The 22,070-nt window shown below is 66.2% G+C and overlaps 2 protein-coding genes across 6 annotated transcripts in view; one reads left to right on the forward strand and one right to left on the reverse strand.

Annotated features, from left to right (window-relative positions):
• Positions 1-9,697, forward strand: RNH1 (ribonuclease/angiogenin inhibitor 1). 4 transcript variants are annotated; one of them, XM_072791256.1, is made up of 10 exons: positions 1-120; positions 5,081-5,198; positions 6,418-6,588; positions 7,004-7,174; positions 7,657-7,827; positions 7,977-8,147; positions 8,237-8,407; positions 8,483-8,653; positions 9,158-9,328; positions 9,492-9,697. In XM_072791256.1, the coding sequence occupies exons 2-10, from the start codon at positions 5,113-5,115 to the stop codon at positions 9,577-9,579; spliced, it is 1,371 nt and encodes a 456-aa protein (XP_072647357.1). In that variant the 5' UTR covers positions 1-120; positions 5,081-5,112; the 3' UTR covers positions 9,580-9,697. The 4 variants fall into 4 exon arrangements, with proteins under 4 accessions (XP_072647357.1, XP_072647356.1, XP_072647358.1 ...); XM_072791255.1 differs by lacking the exon at positions 1-120 and adding an exon at positions 3,529-3,817; XM_072791257.1 differs by lacking the exon at positions 1-120 and adding an exon at positions 3,986-4,064.
• The window catches only part of PTDSS2 (phosphatidylserine synthase 2), a 20,873-nt gene continuing 8,450 nt past the window's right edge, over positions 9,648-22,070 (reverse strand). For both annotated transcript variants that reach the window (XM_072791259.1, XM_072791260.1), the window contains exons 3-12: positions 16,487-16,569; positions 13,700-13,767; positions 12,249-12,383; positions 11,925-11,975; positions 11,645-11,758; positions 11,437-11,555; positions 11,057-11,171; positions 10,838-10,983; positions 10,554-10,739; positions 9,648-10,447 (exon numbers count right to left, since the gene is read on the reverse strand). In XM_072791259.1, coding sequence (XP_072647360.1) covers positions 10,288-10,447; positions 10,554-10,739; positions 10,838-10,983; positions 11,057-11,171; positions 11,437-11,555; positions 11,645-11,758; positions 11,925-11,975; positions 12,249-12,383; positions 13,700-13,767; positions 16,487-16,569 — 1,177 coding nt within the window. In that variant the 3' untranslated portion in view covers positions 9,648-10,287. The remainder of the gene's footprint in view (positions 10,448-10,553; positions 10,740-10,837; positions 10,984-11,056; positions 11,172-11,436; positions 11,556-11,644; positions 11,759-11,924; positions 11,976-12,248; positions 12,384-13,699; positions 13,768-16,486; positions 16,570-22,070) is intronic.

Here is a 22,070-nt window from a genome sequence, read left to right on the forward strand (position 1 = left end):
CGCAAAGCCCCGCCCATCGCCCAGGCCCCGCCCCCTGCCCCGACGCAGCAGCGAGGCCGCGCCCTGTCAGGCCCCGCCCCCGCCGGTAGCCCGCCGCTCCTCGCGGTCCGTCTTCTGGAGGTCAGTCACTGCCGCGGTCCGTGCCCGGGGTCCGCTCTAAACGGCGCCGACCTTGGCCGGGTCGTCTGTGGACGCGCGCCAGGCACTGCTGTGGCCATGCTGCCCAGGACAGACTTGAAGCGCTCTTGGAGCGACACCGGGGGGCGGGGTGCCGGAGAAACGAGTGCCGGGAGAGGGATCGGGGTGCGGCGGGGGCTGGGGGCGCGCGCCGGGCTGGGGGACGGGGTGGGCGGGGCCTCGCGGCTGTCGGGGCGCCGCGGTGACGTCAGGGCGTCCAAGAGCGCCCCTGCGCGTGCGCACCTGCCGCCGGCCTGCCTCCCGGGGCACGCTGGGAGTTCCGGGTCCGGGGCGCGCGCATGCGTGGTCTGCGCCTCGGGGGTTCCCCTCTGCCTTCTCGAGGTGCGGCCTGACCCCTGTGTGTGGTCGCCCGGCAGGCGGCGCGAGGGCTGGCTCAGCCCACATTTCCCCCAAGTTGGGTAACTCGCCGCCTACTCCCCAAGGACCCCCCACCCCCAGGGAGGACCCTCCCGGGTCGCCGCGCGGGATGCTGGGCCTTGGGCGTGGCCGCCCCTCCCCCCCCCCAGCATCCCGGCCCCGTCCGGTCCCGCGGGAGCCCTGCCGAGAGCTGGGGGCGAGTCGGTGCGGAGGACGGGAGCGCAAGTGGGACGGCACCGAGGAGCCCGGGCGGCCCCTCTAGGACGGTGTCCCGGGGGCCTGCTGAGAAGCCTCCGGCCTGAAAATCCAGGTGCCAGCCTGCAGAAATGGTTGAGCGACGTGGATGCACGGTGTGGTCGTTAAAGTTAGGCCTGCTGGGGCGCCCGGGGCGCGGGGGTGGAGGCCTACGGCTCAGGGCACCATCCCATCCCCATCCCGGAGTCCTGCCCGGGGATCCCTGCTCCTGCTCTCTTTCTCAGACACACAGAATGTCAAAAAAAAAAAAAAAAAAAAAAAAAGGTTAGACTGTTACATGTGGATTAGTGTGCCTGTATATTTGTGTATACATTGTATACATTTCTCTTCTTTGGTGGAAAATACAGCGGCTCCTGCTGCATCAGTGTCCTCCTGCTGCCGTCACAGGATTTCTTCTCTTACAGTTCTCTAGATCAGAAGTGGGACGTGGGTGCTAGAGGGACAAGTCAAAGCATCCAAAGGCCTGATTCCCTCCAGGTTTTCCAGGTCATCATCTGCTTCTTGGCCTTTTCCAGCTTAGCCACGCCACAAGGACATCTGCCTCCATGCTCACAGCTCTCGGATTTTCACCTTTTTGCCTCCATTCTATAAGGACCCTCGTGGCTGCTTTGGGCATACCCAAGTAATCCAAATGATCCCTCCATCTCAAAACCCTTAACTTAGCTACCTCTGGAAAGACCCTTTTGCCATGTAAAGTAGGGATTTGGATGTAATCATCTTTGATCATTATTCTGCCTACCATTACTAGTAGCTTATTATTATTATTATTATTATTTTAGATTTATTTATTTATTTATGATAGAGAGATAGAGGCAGAGACACAGGAGGAGGGAGAAGCAGGCTCCATGCCAGGAGCCCGATGTGGGACTCGATCCTGGGACTCCAGGACCACGCCCTGGGCCAAAGGCAGGTGCTAAACCGCTGAGCCACCCAGGGATCCCCTATTATTATTTTTCTTAAATGTGTATTGTGCATACAGAGGAGCAGGAGCTCATACATAGATGTCAGAGCCTTTGTGTTTCTGGAAGGCGGGCAAGCTAGGGCCTTTTATTTTCTTATTTCTGTCTTCTGGTTTTCCTATAAAGGGTACATAGTGCTTATGTGATAAAAATCATGTTTTATAGCAAAGGAAACCATCATCAACAAAGGTTGAGAGGGCAACCTATGGAATGGGAGAGGTATTTGCAAATGACATACCTGATGAGGGGTTAACGTCTGAAATATATGAAGAGCTTAACACTAAAAAACAAAACAAAACAAAAAACCCCAAACAAATAATCTAATTAAAAATGGGTCAAGGGGGTGCCTGGGTGGTTCAGTCAAGTGCCAAACTCTCGGTTTTGGCTCAGGTCATGATCTAGGTCACAGGATTGAGCCCCAGCTCAGGCCTGCATTCTTTGTGAACTCTCCTTGACATTCTCTCTGCCCAACACCCAACCCCTGTGCTCGCTTGCTCTCTCTAATATAAATATTTAAAAAAAATGAGTGAGGATCTGTACAGACGTTCCTCCAAACAAGACACCTAGATGGCCAGCAGACACATGGAGAGATGCTTCTCACTCACCGTCAGGGAAATGCAAATCAAAACCACAGTGTGTTCCCACCTCTCACCTGTCAGAATGGCAAAACTCAACATGACAAGTATTGGTGAGGATGTGGAGCAAAGGGAATGCTTATGCGGTGTTGGTGGGGGTGAAAATTGGTGCAGCCACTGTGGAAGGTAGTGCACCATACAGTCTAGTAATCCTATTTTTTTTGTTTTTGTTTTTGTTTTTTTGAGGATTTTATTTGACAGAGAGTGAGAGCAGGGTGAGCAGCAGAGGGAGGGGGAGGAGCGGGCTCTCCAGGGAGCAGGGAGCTGCTGCTGGCCTCCATCCCAGGACCCTAACATCATGACCTGAGCCAGAGGCAGGTGCTTCACTGACTGAGCCACCCAGGTGCCCCTTCTGGGTATTTGCCTGAAGAAAACAAAGCCACGTGAAAGCTGGCTGGAGCTGCGCTGCAGCGGAGGCCCCCTCCACCCGAGGCACCTTCCACCCGCGCCCACTGCTTCGCTCCGTTCTCCAGCAGCCTCAGGCTTCAGTGGCTTCTGCACAAACCGGGCACCGTCCCTTTCCTGCGTGAGGGTGGAGGGGGCCTCGGGGGGGCCCCTGGCAACTTGGCCTGCTCTGAGGGAGCTCGTGGGGGGCCTGGGGAGCTGGCCTCTGCCCGCTCTCTGCATCCAGGCTGCTCTCCGCCCGCCCCATACTCGTGGCCCAGGCCTCCCGTCGGTTGGCGCCCAGCCAGGACTGACTCAGCCAAATAGCCTCCCAGATTGAGTAACCCAACCCTCATTTCCGCAAAGAACGCGCTCCCCGCCCCGCCCCGTGATCACAAAGATGGTGCCGGGCGTGCGTGGGGCGCCCTCTCCGCTCGCACCCGGGCTCGCCCTCCCACGGCCGCCCCCGCCTGCTACATCCCCGTCATCGGCGCTGTTAATATAGTTTTTAAAGATTTTATTTATTCATGAGAGACACACGGAGGGAGGCGGAGACCCAGGCAGAGGGAGGAGCAGGCTCCCCGCGGGGAGCCCCACGCGGGACTCGATCCCGGGACCCGGGGTCGCGCCCTGGCCTGCAGGCGGCGCTAAGCCGGGGTCCCCCGGCGCTGTTACGTGGCTTCCTGCACTCCGCGCGCGGGCCGTGGGCTCCGTGGGGCCGGGGAGCCGCGAGGGCCGCGCTGAGTGCCCGCGTGATGCGCCCGCAGCCGGGGTCCCCGCCCCACGGGCCCGGGCCGCGAGCCGCCGCCATCCGTGCGCAGGACAGCGCCCCCGGGGCGTCCGGGTTCCCCCGCTGCGTCGGCCCCTCCACGCGGGAGCGGCTGTCCTGGCGGCGGCGCGGCCCGGGGCTGTTTGTCGCCGACCCCGCTGGGCAGCTCCTGCCCCCCGCCCCGCCCCGCCCCGCCCCGCCCCGCCCCGCGACGTGCTGCGCCCGCACCCCTGCCCAGCGGAAGCGGCGGCCGGCGGCGGGTGAGCGGCGGGGGGCGGGGGGTCGCAGGGGGCAGCGGGGTTGCAGGGGGGAGCGGGGGGGGGCGCGGGGTCGCAGGTGGGGGGCGGGGGGTGCTGCGGGCGACCAGAGCGGCCGCTTCCTCGCACCGCGGCCCACGTGGGCCCGGACACCTGCGCAGCGTCCGGCGCGCGCGGAAGTTGGTGGCGGCCGTGGGCGACCTCGCGCGGACCCCGGCGCGCCCCCGGCCTTCCCCCGCGCCCCGCGCAGGTAACCGCGCTGCCGGGCCTGGGGCTCCGCGGGCCCTGGACGCCCCCTGGACGCCGTGCGGCCCGGGGGGGGTGGGTGGCTCAGGCCGAGGGCGCCCGGCCAGTTGTCACACGGGAAAGCCGTCCGCGTCCCGTTGGGGCCCCAGGGCGCAGCCCAGCTGCCGGCCCCGATCCCGGGAGAACCCGCGGGACACGGCGTCTTTGCGGGGCGAGACGGGTTTTCATGGGGGCCACCGAGGGATCCGTGACCCCTAGAAGTGCCCCTAGTCCCCAGGCCCAACCCGGAGGTTCCCCGGGGCCCGTCGGTGGGGTGCTGGCTCCTCCCACGCGGAACCCCCGGGGACCCCAGGCCCCTGGTGTCGGGCTGGCCTGGGAGAGAGGGTCCCTCCGGTCCCGGTCCTCAGGCCCTTCCCCAGTGATGACTAAGGGCTCCGGGTCGCGGATTTGCGGACCACACCCTGGGCACGCGGGCGCGTGTGGGGTTCGCTCCCGGGGGCAGCGGGCTGGGCACGCCCGGGGCCCCTGTGTGCGGGCTGCGGGCGCCAGGGCCGACCCCCCCTGCTCCTCCCCGCCCACGGGCTCTGAACTCGCGGCCGCACCCCCCAGCACCCGCCCAGCCAGGCTCAGGCCACGTTCCTCCACCCGGTGTCCCAGGCGCAGCCGCCCGCGGGCCTGAGTCCCTGTTTGTCCCTCTGCGAAGGGCTGGGAGCGGTGTTGTTTCAGGTGTGACACGTCCCGGGCTTTCTGTTGCCCTCGAATGGACCCCGGTCCCCTCCGCCCTTCTGCAGCGAGGCCTCCCCTTCCTCCAGCCCCTCCTTCCTTCGGGCGGGGGCGCCCACCCAGCGCCCTGACACTGGGTCCCCCAGGGGGTCCGCGCCACCGAAGGCAGGAGACCAAGCGGGAACGGGGCCAAGGGGGAGGCTGTGGCTTCCGAAACAGCAGCACCCGTGGGTCCTAGGAGGGCTGCGGTGGTCAGACCCCGGGGGCCCTGCTAAGGTGTCCCCCCCTCCCGTCCAGGACCCAGTCCAGGACCCACTCCACCTCGAGCCATGAGCCTGAGCATTCAGTGTCAGCAGCTGAGTGACGCCCGGTGGACGGAGCTCCTGCCCCTGATCCAGCAGTACGAGGTGGTCAGGTAGGCGCAGCCTGGCGCCGGGCCCCACGGGAGGGGGTGCAGTCCCCTCCTGCTGGGTGTGGGGCCGCCCCCAGCCGCCCGCCGCGCCTTCCCCGGGCTTGGCAGGCGGGAGCCGGGGGCCGCCGCCTTCCCTCCACCTACCCGAGTGCGTAGGTTTACGGAAGAGCCACAGGGATGGCGAAACAGGGCCCCCCCGTCGCCTGGACGGGGATGTCACCAGCTCTGCTTTAATTTTTTTTAAAGATTTTCTTTGTTTATTGAAGAGAGACCCAGAGAGGAGGCGGGGACACCGGCCGGGGGGAAGCGGGCTCCCTGTAGGGAGCGCGATGGGGGACTCCATCCGGGACCGGTTACGCCCTGGGCCGAAGACGGCGCTAAACCGCGGAGCCGCCCGGCCGCCCCATCACCAGCTCTTCTGCTTGTTGTGTCCCCCAGGGCCGGGCCTGCGGGTGCAGAGGGTGGCACCTCCCTGTCCTCGCCCGCCCACCTGCGACGTGAGGCTGCTCCCTGTCTCCGCCCCCTCCGGGCTGGGGCAGGGGGTACTGGCGGCCCCTGGGGCGCCATGGGTTCGCCCCTGCGGGCACCTTGACCGCCTCTGCACCCCGGCGCCCCCGTGTCCTGGTGACGGGTACACACGTTGGACGCGAGGCCTTGAGAGCTCTCGTGCTGGTCATGGGGGTCTCGGAGAATGGTGGTTGCTGGGCCTTTGCTTAGTTGGGATCTTTGATTTCCTCGTCCCTTCCACTCTTACCTGTTGCCGTTCTTTTGTGGGCAAGAGCTGGCTCTCCTCCCACCTGTGCGTGTCGAGGTTTTCACTTGGCCCCGGGTTGCACGCCCGTCTCGGCGAGACCCTCCGGTTTTGTCCTCTATCTAGCGCTCCTGCGGTCGGTTTTCCCCTCGAGCTCGACCAGAGCTTTCACTTGCTCACCGCCTCCCAAAGCGAGCAGAGTAGGTGCCCCGACGTGGATCTGCGCACGTGCCAGGGTCTTTGACAAGCTTTCCAAGACGATCCCTATGCTTTTCTGTTATTTATTCATTTAAAGTGGGCTCCACACGCAGCGTGGGGCGTGAACTCACTGTCTCGAGGTCGAGTCCGCCTGAGCCCGCCGGCCGCCCTGTTTCATTTTTAAACGTCTTGGTTGTGATCTACCGTGTGGAGTTCTTGGCCCACGAATGGGCCGGGACCCGCCGTGTGAAGTGACCAATGTCCCTTCCACAGGCTGGACGACTGTGGCCTCACGGAGGTACGGTGCAAGGATATCAGCTCTGCCCTCCAGGCCAACCCGTCCCTGACTGAGCTGAGCCTTTGCACCAATGAGCTGGGTGATGCCGGTGTGCACCTGGTGCTCCAGGGCCTGCAGAGCCCCACCTGCAAGATCCAGAAGCTCAGGTGAGCCCGTAGGAGCCACACGGTCCCAGGTGCTCAGCCCAGTGCAGGCTCAGGTCCGAACGGCGGCTGCGGCTGGGCAGGAGGCAGCACGGGGCTTCAGCCACAGGTCCTAGGGGAGGGGTCTTGTCCCTCGGGGTGTGCACACCACCCAGCCCGCCTGTCATTGCTGGGCTCCCTGCCAGCCTCCCTGGGGCCTGAGGTGCACGTGAGCAGCCCCTCGTGCTCTCCGTCCTCGGCCTGGGGGAGAGGAGGGGCGTGCCTTCTTCCAGGGCCAGGCTTGGGGGCCTCCTGTGGGCAGGGGCGGCAGGGGCAATGGTGGCTCCTGAGGACAGAAGGGCGACTTGTGCGGGGGCCACAGCTGATGGGGGCCTGCTGGCTCGTGGGGACCCTGCTGATGGGCAGCTGGGTGCTCCAGCCTCCAGAACTGCTGCCTGACGAAGACTGGCTGCGGGGTCCTGCCTGCCGTGCTGCGCTCCATGCCCACCTTGCGGGAGCTGCACCTCAGTGACAACCCGCTGGAGGACGCAGGCTTGCAGCTGCTGTGCGAAGGGCTCCTGGACCCCCAGTGCCACCTGGAGAAGCTCCAGTGAGTGTGTACCCGCCACACGGGCCACCCCTAGCCCCGCACCCACCTGTCCCTGTGGTTTTGGCCGAGCCCCTGCCCCAGGCAGCCCCTGCCCCAGCACATTGGCTGCAGGGAGCTCCGAGGCAGGGGCGCTCCGGGACCTGCAGATTCCTCCTCTGACGTGGGAGCCCCAAGCTGGAAGCCGGCCTGGAACCCCCACATCAGGTGTGGGGCGGACTGGCCACCGCGAGTGTGGACGGGCTCAGCGAAGGAGAAGGAAGCCAGATCCAGCTCCGGACACTGCTCCAGCGGATCGCAGGCTTGGCGGGGGGCTCGTGGGGGTGGCTGGCCTCCAGGAGGCTCAAGGAAGTGGCCCTTAGCCATGGCTGTGCTGTCCCCGCCGAGCAGCCCTCCGGTCTCAGGGCCCCCGCATGGCCCGGGGCAGGAGAGGAGACCCGGACAGTGCCCGGCGGCTGGAGTTCCTGACACCTGCCCGTCCCCAGGCTGGAGTATTGCAACCTGACCGCCGCCAGCTGCGAGTCCCTGGCCTCGGCGCTCAGGAACAAGCAGCACTTCAAGGAGCTGGCGGTGAGCAACAACGAGATCGGTGAGGCCGGCGTGCGGGTGCTGTGCCAGGGCCTGGTGGAGTCAGCCTGTCAGCTGGAGACACTCAAGTAAGCCACGGTGGGGCTGCAGGGGGGCTGTGGGGGGGGGGGCTGTGGATGGATGGGGTGGGGAGGGGGCTGCGGATGGATTGGTTGGGGAGGGGGCTGCGGGGGGGCTGCAGGGCCCCCCCGCCCAGCCAGGCCTCCCGTGCCCCCAGGCTGGAGAACTGTGGCCTGACGCCGGCCAGCTGCGAGGACCTGCGCGCTGTGGTGGCCTCCAAGACCTCACTGCGGGAGCTGGACCTGGGGGACAACAAGCTGGGTGACCAGGGCATTGCGGTGCTGTGCCCCAGCCTGCTGCACCCCAGCTGCCAGATCAGGGTCCTGTGGTGAGTCGGCTCCGCCCCGTGCCCGCCCCGTTGTGCCCTGAGGGCCGAGGCCTGGGCAGTGTCAGGAGGTGACTGTCCCGTCCCCGCAGGCTCTGGGAGTGTGACGTCACCGCTACGGGCTGCAGGGACTTGTGCCACGTGGTCAGCACCAAGGAGAGCCTGGAGGAGCTGAGCCTGGCGTGCAACGCGCTGGGGGACGAGGGCGCGCAGCTGCTGTGCGAGAGCCTGCTGGAGCCCGGCAGCCGGCTGCAGTCCCTGTGGTGAGCGCAGTGTGGGGGGGGGGGCGGAGCTGTGCTCCGTCCACAGGGCCCTGACCACGTGTCTGTGTGCCTCAGGGTGAAGTCCTGCAACTTCACGGCCGCATGCTGCCACCACTTCGGCACGATGCTGACCCAGAACAAGCGCCTGGTGGAGCTGCAGCTGAGCAACAACAAGCTGGGGGACTCCGGCGTCCGGGAGCTGTGCCAGGCGCTGGGCCAGTCGGGGACCGCGCTGCAGGTGCTCTGGTGAGCGCGCCTCCCTGTGCGCATGCTGGTGCGCGGGGCCCGGGCCCTCTGCCCCGCTCCTGCGGGTCCGTTCCGCACGTCCTTCGCCTGCGGGGTCCCGGCTCCTTCGCTGGACTGGCCGCTGGCTCGTGCCCAGTGTGGGGGCCTCTGCGGCTCTCCTGACCTCGTTTCCTCCGTGGCGCCCGCGGGGCCCGAATTGGGCTGCCCGCGCCGTGTTTTGTCTGTTTTCTGCATGGAGTTCCGCTTGGGGCTCGGGGCTGCCCGGCCGTGCGGGGTGGGAGGGGCCGGGCCTGCCCTTCTCCGGGTGTCCTGGCCGAGTGGCCGAGTGGCCGCTGCACCTGCAGGGGAGCTGCGTGCACGTCTGGCCTCGGGTGGGGCCGCCTGCCGGGTCTCGTTGGGAACAGCCATGACCCTGGGGCTCAGTGCGCCCGAGGCCCAGCGGACCTCGTGGTGCGGGGCTGCTCCACGTCCTGTGGCCTGACCTGTGCCCCGCTCTCCGCCCAGCCTGGGGGACTGCGACGTGGCCAACGATGGCTGCGCCAGCCTGGCCTCGCTCCTGCTGGCCAACCGCAGCCTGCGGGAGCTGGACCTCAGCAACAACCGAATGAACGACCAGGGTATCCGGCGGCTCATGGAGAGTGTGGAGCAGCCAGGCTGCGCGCTGGAGCAGCTGGTGTGAGTGCGGGCGGGTCTCGGGGCGGGACTGGCGCTGGAGCAGCTGGTGTGAATGCGGGCGGGGCTTCGGGGGAGCAGCTGGTGTGAGTGCGGGCGGGGCTGCGGGGGGGAGGGGTGGCGCTCCCCCACCCGGCCCTGACCCTGCGCCCCGCTGCCTGCGCAGCCTCTACGACATCTACTGGTCCCAGGACATTGAGGACAGCCTGCGGGCCCTGGAGGAACGGAAGCCCAGCCTGAAGATCATCTCCTGAGCAGCCCCCCCACTCTGCCCCCCCCACGTCCTGGCTTGGAGTACACAGAAATGCTCTAATCAACTCAGTTCTGCAACAAAGTTTTAGACACTTTATTAAAGCACTTTTTTTGGCAGAAGAGGTGCCTGTCCTTTCTGTGGGGGGCACACTGGGCGTGGCGTCACACGTGTTCACAGGTGTGTGCATGCGCACGCGCCCAGGACCGCGGCCGCCCCCAGCGGGCACAGCTCCCGGCCCCACCCCCTGCACACGGTGGCCCGTCCCCCGGGAGCCAGTGCGGACCACGCCCCGCTGCTTCACTTGTTCGGTTTGCTCGTGAAGACGACCCTCCGCCCAGCAGGAGAGCCCGGCCCCTGCTGCCCGCCCACCGCTCCGCGCCTGTGCTCCTCGAGGGGCGTCGGGGCCCGCATGCTCAGACCTGCTCTCTCGGCTGCTCGGGTGTTCCTGGACGAGCAGGGGCAGCGGGCCGCGGGGCAGTCAGGGCCTCCCAGTGGCCGTAGGCCCGGGGAGCAGGGACAGGCACCGGGATGCCTGGGCTGGGCCGCCAGGGCAGAGGGGAGTGGCTGCCCAAGGTCAGCCCCGGGGGGCCGCAGCCACACACGGTCCACGCCCGTGCACACACCACACACGCACACAAGCCCGCGCTGCAGGGCCCCGCTGTGCACAGGGGACGGGGCAGGGCCCCTCGGGAGCCGGTCCTGCGGTGCGTCAGCTTGGGGCCGGTGCCCCCTCCGCCTCGGCCTCCGTGGGCCCTGGGGGGTCTCCTGGCTCAGGCAGGTGCCCGTCTGCGGTGCCAACGGCTCTGCCCGGGTCGCCCCTGCTCTGCTGCTTCTGTCGCCGGGTCTCCTTGTACCTCAGGGTGATGTCCCTAGGGTCCGCAGGAGCCACGTCACCGTCCCCACCGTTGCAGGGACGCGCCTGTCACCAGGAGGGGCCGACGGCCCACGCGGCTCCCCTGGGCGCCCCACACTCACCGCAGGAAGAAGCGCCAGATGGTCCAGGTGAGCACGAGCACAGAGCCGAGCGTCCAGCACTGGGAGATGTAGAAGGGCAGGGACAGCGTGAGCGTGTGTGGATCATATTTCACCACGATGAGCAGCTCCGTGGCCGTGATGGCTGCCACCAGCCAGGCCTGCTGGCCCAGCTTCTTGTGGAGCTTCCTGCGGGGAGGGCACCGGCTGAGGGCGCCGCTGCCGGGCCCTGGGGTCGGCAGCACCACGCGTGCCCAGGCCTGCCCCGCCCACCCCAGGGCCCTCACGGGTCATCCATGAAGTCGTAGATCTCCCGCATGGCCACACCGCCCACGTTGACGAAGAAGACCAGCCGCAGCAGGACCAGGTAGTGCTCCGGGGGCAGCCACAGCACGAACTTCAGGTAGAATGTGTTCAGCTCTGCCAACAGAAACTGGGGGCCAGAGGAGGGTGGGCGGGGGCCCGGGCTGTCCGGCGGGCGCACCCGCGGGACCTGCCAGCCTTACCACCAGGATGATGCCGCACACGGCCAGCCAGCGGCGCAGGCTGGAGGCGGGCTTCCACTCAAAGCGGACCCAGCTGTAGGGCGTGAACTGGAATGCGATCCTCTTCATCTTGCCTCTGGGGGCAGAGCGAGCTGTCACCCGGGGGGAGCACCTGCCCCACCCGTGGCCGTGCCAGCCGCTCGTGCCCCGTGCCCCCCCCCAGTGCCCTCCGAGCGCTGCCCGTACCCCTGAGGCGGGTGGCCCGGGGAGAGGGGAGCCGGAGAACGGCCTGGGGGGCTCCCGGGGCCCAGGGGCAATCTTGGTCCACGACCCCTCCCAGAAGGTGCCCCAGCGCCACCTCAGGCCCCCGGGGACCCCCCAGCAGGAGGCTGGGGACGCACTTGTAGGTGGGGATGTTCCACAGGCCCTGCCACTTGTACGTTTTCATCGACAACCACTCGAGGGTTTTCATGCCGCAGTAGATGCCCAGCCCGTTGCAGACGAGCACGTCCATGATCCACTGGGGGCAGAGGCCGGAGGTGAGCAGCGGTCCTGCCCCGTGGACAGCCTCTGCGCCCTGCGACCCCCAGGGCGGCTGCCGGCACCTACGTGATCCCACCAGCACTCGCTGAAGTTGGGCAGCTGGTGCTCCAGGCTGTACTCCAGGAACTCAAACATCACGCTCACGATCGTGCACATCCACCAGTCCCGGATCATCAGGGTCTGGGGGCCAGGCACCACATCAGGCCATGCAGGGCGACCCCGCGGCCTCACCCACCACACCCACACCCACACCCTGAGCGGCAGCAGGAGGCCGGGTCGGGCTCAGAGCGCAGGGCAGAGCCCAGAACCACCGTGTCCTTCGGACAGCCAGGCCAGGCCGCCTTACCTTCAGGTACCAGCCGAGGAAGTGCGCGGGCACAAAGCCGTCCAGCTTGTCCTGTGGGCAAGACACCTGCCTCGCACCCAGCCCACAGCCAGCGGCCCCTCGCTCCCTGCGGGCACCACGGGCCCCGCTCCCGCCCGCGCCCAGGGCTGCTGGGACCCCCCCCCCCCCCGGAGCAGCGCTGGCCGGCCCTGGGGCACAGAGCAGTGGGCACCTGCAGCCAGGCCTGACCCCAGGGGGAGCGGGTACCCGTCAGGGGGCCCCTGTGCAGACGGGGGCTCCAGAACAGGGCCGGCCGGCAGCGGGGAGCCCCAGAGCCCACCCTACCCAGACATTGTGGAAGGGGTCGCTCGCGTTGTGCGCGTCGTAGATGAGGCAGTTTCCCCCGTAGTCCCTCTCGGGCAGCGGCACGCCCAGCTTGGGGTCCACGTACTTCAGGAACTGGCGGCCGTCCTGCACGGTCTGCGAAGCCAGCAGTGAGCGGGGCAGGCAGATGGATGCGGGGGCCCCAGGCCGGGGGGCTTGCCACTGGCCTCCCCATGTCCCCTCACGGGAGCATGGCTTCAGGACGCCCCCCAGACACGGGCGCCAACGCTGCCCGCCAGCAGGCCGGGCTCCCTCCCACCCCCGCGGCCCGTCCAGCCACCAGCTGGGCCCCAAGCCCACCAGAGGGGCCGCAGGACACCCGCCGTCAGCCTTGTCCCCTTGTTACTGCCCCGAGTACCAGCCGAGGGACGAAGTGGGGACGAGAGTGAGGGGGTGACAGGTGTCTAGGGCCGGCGGGTAGAGCATGTGCACACCTGCATGTCACGTGACCCAGGCCACCTGTGCTACACAGACGCATGGCCCTGTCCTGCAAGTGGACCCGGAGCCCAGCCGGGGTCTATGGAAATGACACTGGGACGGTGACATCACACAACCAAAGTCACCCCGTGAGCTTGGGAACCGTGGGACCTGAGAGTGGACATGCTGTGTCCCTGTGTCAGCTCAGCAGCAGCCCGGACTCACGGGCTCCACCCACAAGGTGACAGGTGTGCAAACGGCAAGGCGCCGCTGAAGGCTGAGCAGGGACCCCTTCCACAATGTCTGAAGGCTGAAAAGTGCACAGCGCGAGGGCCCACTGGGGCGGGCAGTCCAGAGATGCAAACAAGCAGGACAAGTGGTGCACGGCTCGACGGCCCCAAGAAAGATCCCGACAGGCCAGGTGTGGCAGGAGCAGTCTGGCCGTGCCTTACACAGGCAGCACAGGCGACATGGCAGGTCCACACCCCCGATGCCCCCGGGGGGACACGGGCGCATGGCCCGGACGCCTTCAGAGGCCCAGGGGGAGGAGGGCGGGCGGTAGGCGGACCTGCAGGGTCACACATGGTGTTGCCGTGCACAGAATTCCCTGCATGAGCATGGACGTGAGGGCCAGCACCTGCAGCCGGGCGGGTGAGAGCAAGCTGCTACTACGGACCCCGCACACCAGCAGCACGTCCACCGCACGAAGTAAACGGATGATGACACAACAGGCACAGGTGCCAGCACCCCTGTGCCCGGAGGGTTGAGTGGCCGGGCCACCCTCAGTGCCGAGTGTGGGGTGCTGGGTGCCGTGCGGCAGCAGGCGAGCTGGCCCCCAGGCCTGGGCCCCGGCAGTGTCCCCGCGCTCCCCGCGCAGGCTGACTGGGCAGGCCCCTCCTCCCCCGCCGGGTCCTTCCCCCCTGTGCCCACCTCCCCGGGATCCCCCTCGCTTCCCCCCAAAGCTCCTGGGGCCTCACCGCCACCTGCTTGCTCACCTGGAAGAGGATGAAGATGAGGAACAGCTCGTAGACAACGCTGACGCACAGCCAGAACCGCCAGTAGGCTGCAAAGACAGCACGGGTGTCAGGAGGGCCCCATGCCGCCCCCTCCCGCTCTTGCCTGGTGTCAGCGCGGCCCGTCTGGGCGTGACCCCTGACCTCTGTCGCTCAGCAAGTCTGCAGGAACCTTGTGTCCAGGGTAAGGAAACCCGAGGCCAGAACGGGTTTCCCCATGAAAGGGCAGGAAATCCCCTTCCTCCTCCCTCGCGTCACCACCCCCAACACCGTGAGGAATACACGGCACGTGTGGGGACTTGACCACCTGGATGGTGGGGAGCACCAACCCGGGCGCCACGACCTGCTTAGGGACCTCCGTGCCCCCAACAACCCCGTGGCCGACCCCGTGTGCGTCCCTCCTCTGGACCCACACGCTCAGGGCAGTTACGTCTCAGGGAAGCTGAGGACACGCGTCCCTCGGACCCTGTGATTCGCCAGGGCCCGACCTCCACCCGCTTCTCCCCAGGAGCGAGCAGCCAACGGGAGGGGGAGCCCGCAGCCTAGAGCACAGGTGCTTTCTCCTCCCAAATCCTGACAATCCCGGGGAATAAAGGCCTCGAACTGCCCTTCCTCTGGCTCGTGACTGTTGAAGAAAACCAGCAGCCTGCTCGGTCCCCTCGAGGGAACAAGGTGGTGCTGGCGGAGGAGGAAGAGACCGCGCCCAGCCTGGGAAACCAGGGCCACGGGGGGGGGGGGGGGGGGGGTCCATACACGCTCACAGGGGCTCCAAGCCCACCCGGGCCTGCGCAGGCAGGGGGCGTGAAGGTGGACAGCTCTCAGGTCCTCCTGGGACAGGGACGGAGAGCACCCGACACAGCAGCCCCGCTGTCCTGGACTCTGGGAGAGGCCTGCACGCTCGCCCTGGCAGGGGTGCGGCCGGAGCTAAGCGGGCCGTGGTGAAGCCACGCGGGGCCGCCCCCACCCCAGGGCGCGCCCCAGCACATGCGACGGCACCTTCCTGTCCCCTCCCTGACCGCTGCCCCTGCTCAGTGGCTGCCTGTCTCCCCCCACCTGCGGAGCCCCCAGGACCCAGACCCGCCATCCCCAAGCCACAGCGGGTGCTCCTCCGACGTTCCCACCTGACCCCGCGCCAGCGGCAGCCCTGGCACCGCCCCGTGTGCCAGCCTGGGGGCCCCGCCGGCAGTAAAAATCCTGAAGGGCGCCTCTTGAACAGGCCAGTTTCCCAGCAAAGTCCATCGCAGACAGCGACCCCTGGCCCCGAGCACCACCCCCTGGCCCCGATGGCCCTTCCCGCCGCTGCCCACGGTGAGCCGCAGGGCGCTGAGCAGTCGGAGGCCTCCTGCCAGCCGAGGCGAGCAGGTGCTGCAGGACAGGCCCCGCGGCCGCTCTGGCACAGCCCCGCGGGGCACCGCGACCGCCAGGCCCCACAGCTGCCTCGCCGTCCCCACCGGGCGGGGCCTGGGCCCCCAAGGCACTGCGGGGACTGCCCACTCTTCCCCCTCAGCCCAACGGGCACGCGCCGGACCTCACGTCTGCCGTTTCTGTGGCCTGTACCCCGTGCCCTCTCGTCTGCAGCCCACAGCGAGTCCAGGCCCCCAAGGCCCCGACTGCCGTCACCAGCAGGCCCCGAGGGGGTGCAGCGTGCTGGCGATCGGGCCGTGCAGGCCCCACCGGCCCGGCCTGGGGCAGACGCACAGACCGCGTGCAGAGTCCCCACGTCCCTAGACAGCCGGACAGGCCGCCGGTAAACACCTGGTTGTCAATGAGACACTAGGAAGACGTCTGTGTGAACCTGGAGCCAGGACGCAGCTTCAGGACATAAAGCCCCGCACGGGAGGCCCCGTAAAGAAACACAGACACTTCGGTGGTTACTTGGTTACTTGTTCGGTGGTTACTTGTGGTGAGCAGGCTTTGTTTGTTACGAAGTATCTCTTGTATTTGTCGGATGACACGCCCATCCACACAGAAAAGACACCTGTTACTAAAGCTCTAAGACCTCGGGAAAACTGACCATGTGCCCCCAGGGGCAGCTCCTAAACGAGGCCGGAGCCCCAGACATCCTGAGGCTGAGGGAGGACCAGTGACAGGATGGGGCAGGGGGCAGGACAGAAGACAGATGGGGGGGGGGCAGGACAAGGGGATAGGATGGAGGAGCAGGGATGGGACGAGGGACAGGACAGGAGGACGGGATGGGATAAAAGGAGACGGGACAAGGCGATAGGATGAGGGACAGGACCAGGAACAGGACCAGGGACAGGACAGGTGGATAGGATGGGGGGGTGCGGGAATGGGATGGGACAGGACAGAGGACGGGACAGGAGAACAGGATGGGGGGCAGGGATGGGACGAAGGACAGGGGTGGGGACAGGACAGGAGCTGCCCGAGCAACGCTCTGCAGCGAGGCCCCGGGGCTGCTGGAACTCCCCAACGTGGGGGTCGGGGACCAGAGACAGGAGGACTCATTGCAGGTGGCACGCGGCGAGCACCTCGATGGCGGGCAGCCGGGTACCTTGCTGTGCAGAGCGAACCCCCAGGATGGAGCGGGAGGAGGGGGAGCAGGAGGGCCCGGGTCAGGGTGAGGAGCAGAGCGATGGGGGGGGTCCTGAGACAGGAGGGACATCCGGGATCCTCCCCTCACCCTCCTTGACTGACAGCGGCCTGGCCGGCGGGGCTGGGGGACAGGACATGCACCCGGCAGCGCAACGTGGGGTGAACACTCAGGACAGAACCGGCAGGTGGGCGCATGCGGACAGAGGGGCGGGTTACCTGGATGTGGTCTGGAAAACGGCCCGTCTTTAGCTTGTGTGACTCCAAAACATAAGAAAACCAAAATACTGGCCACAATACCTCTGCAAATAAAGAACAGACAGCCCCTCAGTGCGTGCCTCCGGGGGGGAGGGGCCCGGGGGGACACGGCCCCACGTGTCCGGGTCGGGCTCCCCTGGAGTGTCCCAATTTCGCAGCCAGGGTCTCCTAGGGGCGGGGCCACACGGCCTCCTGCTCCTCGGGCGACGCCGCCCCCGGCTGCCCCCCCACTACCCCGACCCCACCCACCCCGCAGGCCTGGCCTCCCCACTGGCCAGCATGGGCAAGGGTGCGCGCTGCTGGTTCCCGGGGGCCCAGAGGCGCCAGCCCAGGCTCTCCACCCGACACCTCACCCCGCTGCCCGCTAGTGCCCTTGGGCGTTGGGGGCGGCTGCGGGGGGGGGGGGCTGCCCGGCCCCCGTAGGACACGAGCCTCCGCGTGGTCTGAACCAGCTCACCGCAGCCTTGCTCCCCGCCGATGCAGGAGGCCCAGAGGGACAGCTGGACACTGGCCCCCGTGCTCAGCAGGCCGGGACCCGCGCCCCAGCACAGGAGCCGCACAGAGGGCCCATGGGGTACCCACCCGCCAAGGACGCACCCTGGTCGGTGTGGGCTGGGGGAGGAAGTGCACACAGCTGCCTGGAGCAGCACAGGGACCCCCCTTGGCCGCCCCCCGGGTGACACCCTCCACCCCGAGAGACGCCCCTCCTGGTGCTACCACAACACAGCTCTGGAGCCACGGGTGAGCCGCAGGGGGGTCACCACGCAGACAGAACGAGGGAGGCGAGGCCTCTGGGCCCCCAGGGTGCCAGGCCACCTCCCGCCTCCCCGGGTCAGCTTCACGGCACCCACTTGGGCTCTGCAGCTCATGGCAGCTCAGCAGGCCTTGCCGGGCAGGCAGACACCGGAACCCCACCCCAACCCAGGGCCCTGTCGGCACCCCAGGCTTGGCCGTGGCCACAGGTCTCCAGTCTGTGCTGGTACATCACCCACGTGCCCAGCTCCCCACTGTTTCCCCCCCACTCTAGCTCCCCACTGTTCATGTGAAGCCCCCTTCTGCCCCAGAACAGCCTGCAGCCCAGGACACCCCCAGGACACCGCCCAGGACAGCCTGCAGCCCAGGACCCCCCCGGGACAGCCTGCAGCCCAGGACCCCCCAGAACAGCCTGCAGCCCAGGACCCCCCAGGACACTGCCCAGGACAGCCTGCGGCCCAGAACCCCCCAGGACACCGCCCAGGAGAGCCTGCAGCCCAGAACCCCCCCAGGACAGCCTGCAGCCCCGTCTCTATTGCTCACTGTCCTGTTTTCAGCTGTGCCCGGTGTCAGAGCTTTGACATGACCCCATCCTCCAGGCCTCAGTATTTTCTGAGCGCTTCCTTCCGGGCGCTGGAGACCCCCAGACCCAGCCTGGGAATCCACCCTCCCTCCAGGAGCCCTGGTTCCTCCACTGGAGGACGGTCTCCTTGCCACAGGGGCGTCGGAGCTTCTGGGCCCCTCGGCTGACAGAGCCTTGAGGCCTCACCGCACCTCCAGGTGAGCCTGCGATGCTCCCCGAGTCGCCGCCGTGTCCACGCGAGGCCAGCGTCCCCAGCTCCCACCCTCATCCCGTGGACAACCTCCCCCCAGGGACACACCCGGTTCCCGCCTCCACCGGCCACTGAGCGGCTCCCTCTGACCCGGGCCATGTGGGCGGCGGTGGCAAAGCCGTGAACGGGACACCCCGCGGGAAGCCCCCACGTCCAGCAGAGCCCAGGGCCGGGGGCATCTGCTCTGCCTTGAGCCCAGGGTGGGGGGCCGCGGCCCCAACAGGAGCCACTCACTCTGTCCCTGGTGCACATTAGGTCTCCCGGGGCTTGCCGTCATCTGCGCGCTGCCAAGTCCACCAGGACAGCGCCAGGCAGGGCGGCGTCAGCCCCCACCCCCGCTCAGCCACTCGCCCCAGCACCACGCCTCCCACCACCTTCGCCAGCACGGACAGGTACACGCACAGGCCTTCCACACGGCTCTTCCACATTCTAAGCTGCTCCTCAGTGTCAGCCTCATCTTCGTCGTGTGGCAACACCCACCCCACCCACCGTTAACCAGTCAGCGCGGGACCAGACGCCAGCACAAGGCAGGTAACCCCACGGACCCCCTCCGCTCCCTTCTCTGCTCCTGATGTCCATAGGGCCACAGTCCTGTGGTCACCAACTGTCCTTCCCCGCAGCTCGCGGAGCGCCTCCTGTTGCGGGGGGGGGGGGGGGGAGACGGGACACACAGGACGGGACACCATCCAGCCACGAGTCACCAGAAGCCAACTGCATCTTTGCACCTGCTCGCAGACTTTTATCATTTAACGGCTCGTAGCCCAGTTCCCTGTGCTGGTTAACCACAGTGTCTGGATGTACCTGGTTTGTTGGTCCGTCCGCCCGCTCAAGGCGGAGCTACTGCTCCACGTCCGGGCCGTTACGGATACAGCGGCTCCGACATCCATGTGCAGGGGTTTGTGTAGACTGGAGTCTTCCCTTCCCTGGGATGGACTCCTTGGAGCCTGATTACTGGATCACGTGGTAGGAACCAGTCTAGTTCCGCCACAGACCCTGGAATTCCGGTGTCCTACCCAAGAGGTCCCCTTGGGCGCCTGGGGTCTCAGGTCATGGTCCCAGGGTCCTGGGATCGAGTCCCGCGTGGCCCCTGCTCCGCGTGGAGCCTGCATCTCCCTCCGCCCCCCTCCCCTGCTCATACGTGCGCTCTCACTCCAATAAAATCTTAAAAATAAGTAGTCGCCACCAAATCCAAGGTCACCAGCTTCTGAACTGTTTCTACCAGAAGTCTTGTTTCTTATCTTACGTTTAGGTCTGTAACCTATTGTCAGTGACTGTGAAAAGCGCACAGTCTGACGGCTTCCTTGCCGTGGGTGTAAACGTCCAGCTGCTCCAGCTCCGTGTGCGGGAAAGACTCGCGGCCCCGAACTGCCTCTGCTCCTCTGCCCGCAGGCGCCCTGGTCTGCTGCTGCACTGGCCGCCGTGCCGACCCACCGGCCTCATCCCTGCCGCCTGTCAGCGGGGCCAGGTCATCCCTGCAGCCCTGCTCTCCCCCGTGTTCCCAGAACACGTTCACGGTTTACGCACACTCGCTTATCTTTGTACCCGAACGTACGCAGCACATGTGTGCGTACACATCCCAGGTGTGCCCTGTGGGATGGTGGGTCAGTAAAGCACGGCCCACCCCACAGAACACTTGCCAGCAACGGAGCGGCGTGCCGGTCGGTGACTCCGCGTACGTGAGCCCTCCGGCACATGAGGACTCCGGGCCGCACCTGCACACATGCAGTCTGTGACACTCGCTGAGCTGTAGGCTCTAATCGGACAAGTGTTGTATGAGATCCCTGGTCAATCAAGTTAACCTCAGAAGAAAAAACCTACTCCCCCAAAATAAAACAATTTCCCAGATCCATGAAAAGAATGACCTAGAAGCTGAAATCGAGAACTTAAGGAAAACAAACCAATTTCCTACATCTTAAACAATGCAAACATTATTTTTTTCTTTTTAACAATAAGCCTAATTTTTAGAAGCACTTTGTTTCCAGGACACACCAGCCTGCGGCATCAAAGCTCTGACAGGAGGTGAAGGGGCTGGGCTGGGGCCCTGGGGCCAGAGCCGCCCTGGAGGCAGCAGCAGAGCCACAGACGGTGTGTGTGTGTGTGTGTGTGTGTGTGTGTGTGTGTGAAGCGTCACAGGTCCCAGGCTCACCCAGGAGGGACAGGGACTGGCCACGGAGGTTCCAGTGTCCTCGGCGCACACAACCTCAGAGCAGGAGTCTAGGGGCCTCCAAGCCCCAACCCCCCCGAGTCCCCCCGCAGGGAGCTTGCTCCAGGGTGGCTGCGGTGAGCACCGGTGAACAGGTGGGACAGGCCCACAGGGTCGACCACTACTACCTCAGCGCTCGGACTGCAGGGCCCCGACAGGCTCTAGTGGGAACCGCTGCCCCACCCTGGGAGGGCACTGCCTGGATGCCCCACGTGGGCCCATGGGGGCTGGGGTCCTGCTCTGTGACGACTCTGGCCTGGAACTGCCCGTCATCGGTCTAACTTCACAGCCCCGGGGACACCTCTTCAGTGTGACGAGTCCTGCTTCCTGCTGCCCCCTGCCCACCCGTGCCCAGCGGGTACTCACGGGCAAACCCACAGAGAAGGCCACGTTCTACTAGCAAATACCCACTAAGCAAACTCAGGCTCCCACCACGGCCTCCCTGTCTGCTGCATCCTCAGGCTCAGAGTCCCTGGTGCAGAGCCCAGCGCAGCGAGAGCAGCCTCGGGCCACAGGGGGGCCAAGCTCCCTCCTCTACCTCTGGACTCTGTGACCCATGCACGGTGCACCAAGCGGCTCCCCCTGTGCCAGGGGGGCACCGAGCGACAGGCAGTGCAGAGATGCGTTAGACCTGGAGCCTGACACCCAGGGCTCAGAAAAAAAGAGGAAGGCGCAGCAAAACCACCTGGCAGACAGGTGGCAGAGGCGGGAGGAAAACCTGCAGAGCCTGCAACCAGGAGCCAGGGCGCCTCCCAGCTGGGGACAAGGCGTGGGCCCTGGCGGAGATGCAGCCTCAGGACCAGATGGGGGCTGTGAGGTGCCGCACACACGGGCTGCCAGGGAGCCCCGGCACCCACAGAGCACACGCTGGTGCTCACGGCACCCTCCCAGGCCGATGCTGACACCCCCACTTTACAAGTCCCGGCCCCAATGACCAAGTCTGACCCGTGGTCTTCTGGCGCTGCCCTCTGCCCGTCTCGGCCCTGGCACCCCGTCCCACCAGAGCCAGTGGGTCAGAGGAGCAACGGGGGCTTCAGCGGCCTGAGGAGCCCCCCCCGCGCAGAGACCTCACAGCACTCAGCTCTACAGCCAGTGCATCGCCTGCACATGCTTGAGGGTGGCCTCAGTATCCGTGGGATTCCAGCAAAGAAGCACCCACCAGCTAGTCCATTCTGCAGAGAACCCTGAAAGGGAGTCTGTCCACTTCCTGACCTGCAGGATAACAGGCTTTCCACAAGAAAGCTCGTTTACAATTTTCAGAAAGCATTATTATCAACAAAGCTCAAGAACGGTGCTGGCCGATGGGAGGCTCGTCCCTGACCACCACCAAAGCCTGTACGCCCCAGATGCCCACTCACAGGCTCTGTGATCATGATTTATAAGACATATAAACTTGGGGGGACACAAACCAGGGGCCGCCAGACGCCTTGGGCCCATTGCACCCCATCAGAAAGGGGCCAGGATGATGCTTTGCCCGTTGACATATTGTGATACTGTGACTTGTAAGACATATACTTTTCTTCATCCCATTTTTGGCACAGAACACCTAAAGCCTTGGGAATTTCTCTAGTGATCAAGGGGTTTTTGTTATGTTAATGAGGCGGCTTCCCTGACTACCAAGAGAGCCAAGCACCAGGCAGAGGGCTGGTTCTCTCCCTGCCCGGATCCTGGGGATGACCCCTGGGAATGGCCGCTGGGCTCAAGGCTGAGTTCAGTCCCCAAAGGCTGACGACTGAGTCAGTGCTGGCTGAATGAC

The sequence above is a fragment of the Canis lupus genome, chromosome 21 (assembly GCF_048164855.1).
Source record: "Canis lupus baileyi chromosome 21, mCanLup2.hap1, whole genome shotgun sequence".
Classification (NCBI taxonomy): Eukaryota; Metazoa; Chordata; class Mammalia; order Carnivora; family Canidae; genus Canis; species Canis lupus.

What these genes read in the sequence shown, in the direction of transcription:
- RNH1 (XM_072791255.1), top strand. Translation starts at nt 3,544, where the DNA reads ATGCGCCCGCAGCCGGGGTCCCCGCCCCACGGGCCCGGGCCGCGAGCC. An exon ending in TGCCACCTGGAGAAGCTCCA is followed by an intron (nt 7,175 to 7,656) that starts GTGAGTGTGTAC and finishes GCCCGTCCCCAG; the next exon opens with GCTGGAGTATTGCAACCTGA. An exon ending in ACCGCGCTGCAGGTGCTCTG is followed by an intron (nt 8,654 to 9,157) that starts GTGAGCGCGCCT and finishes CTCTCCGCCCAG; the next exon opens with CCTGGGGGACTGCGACGTGG.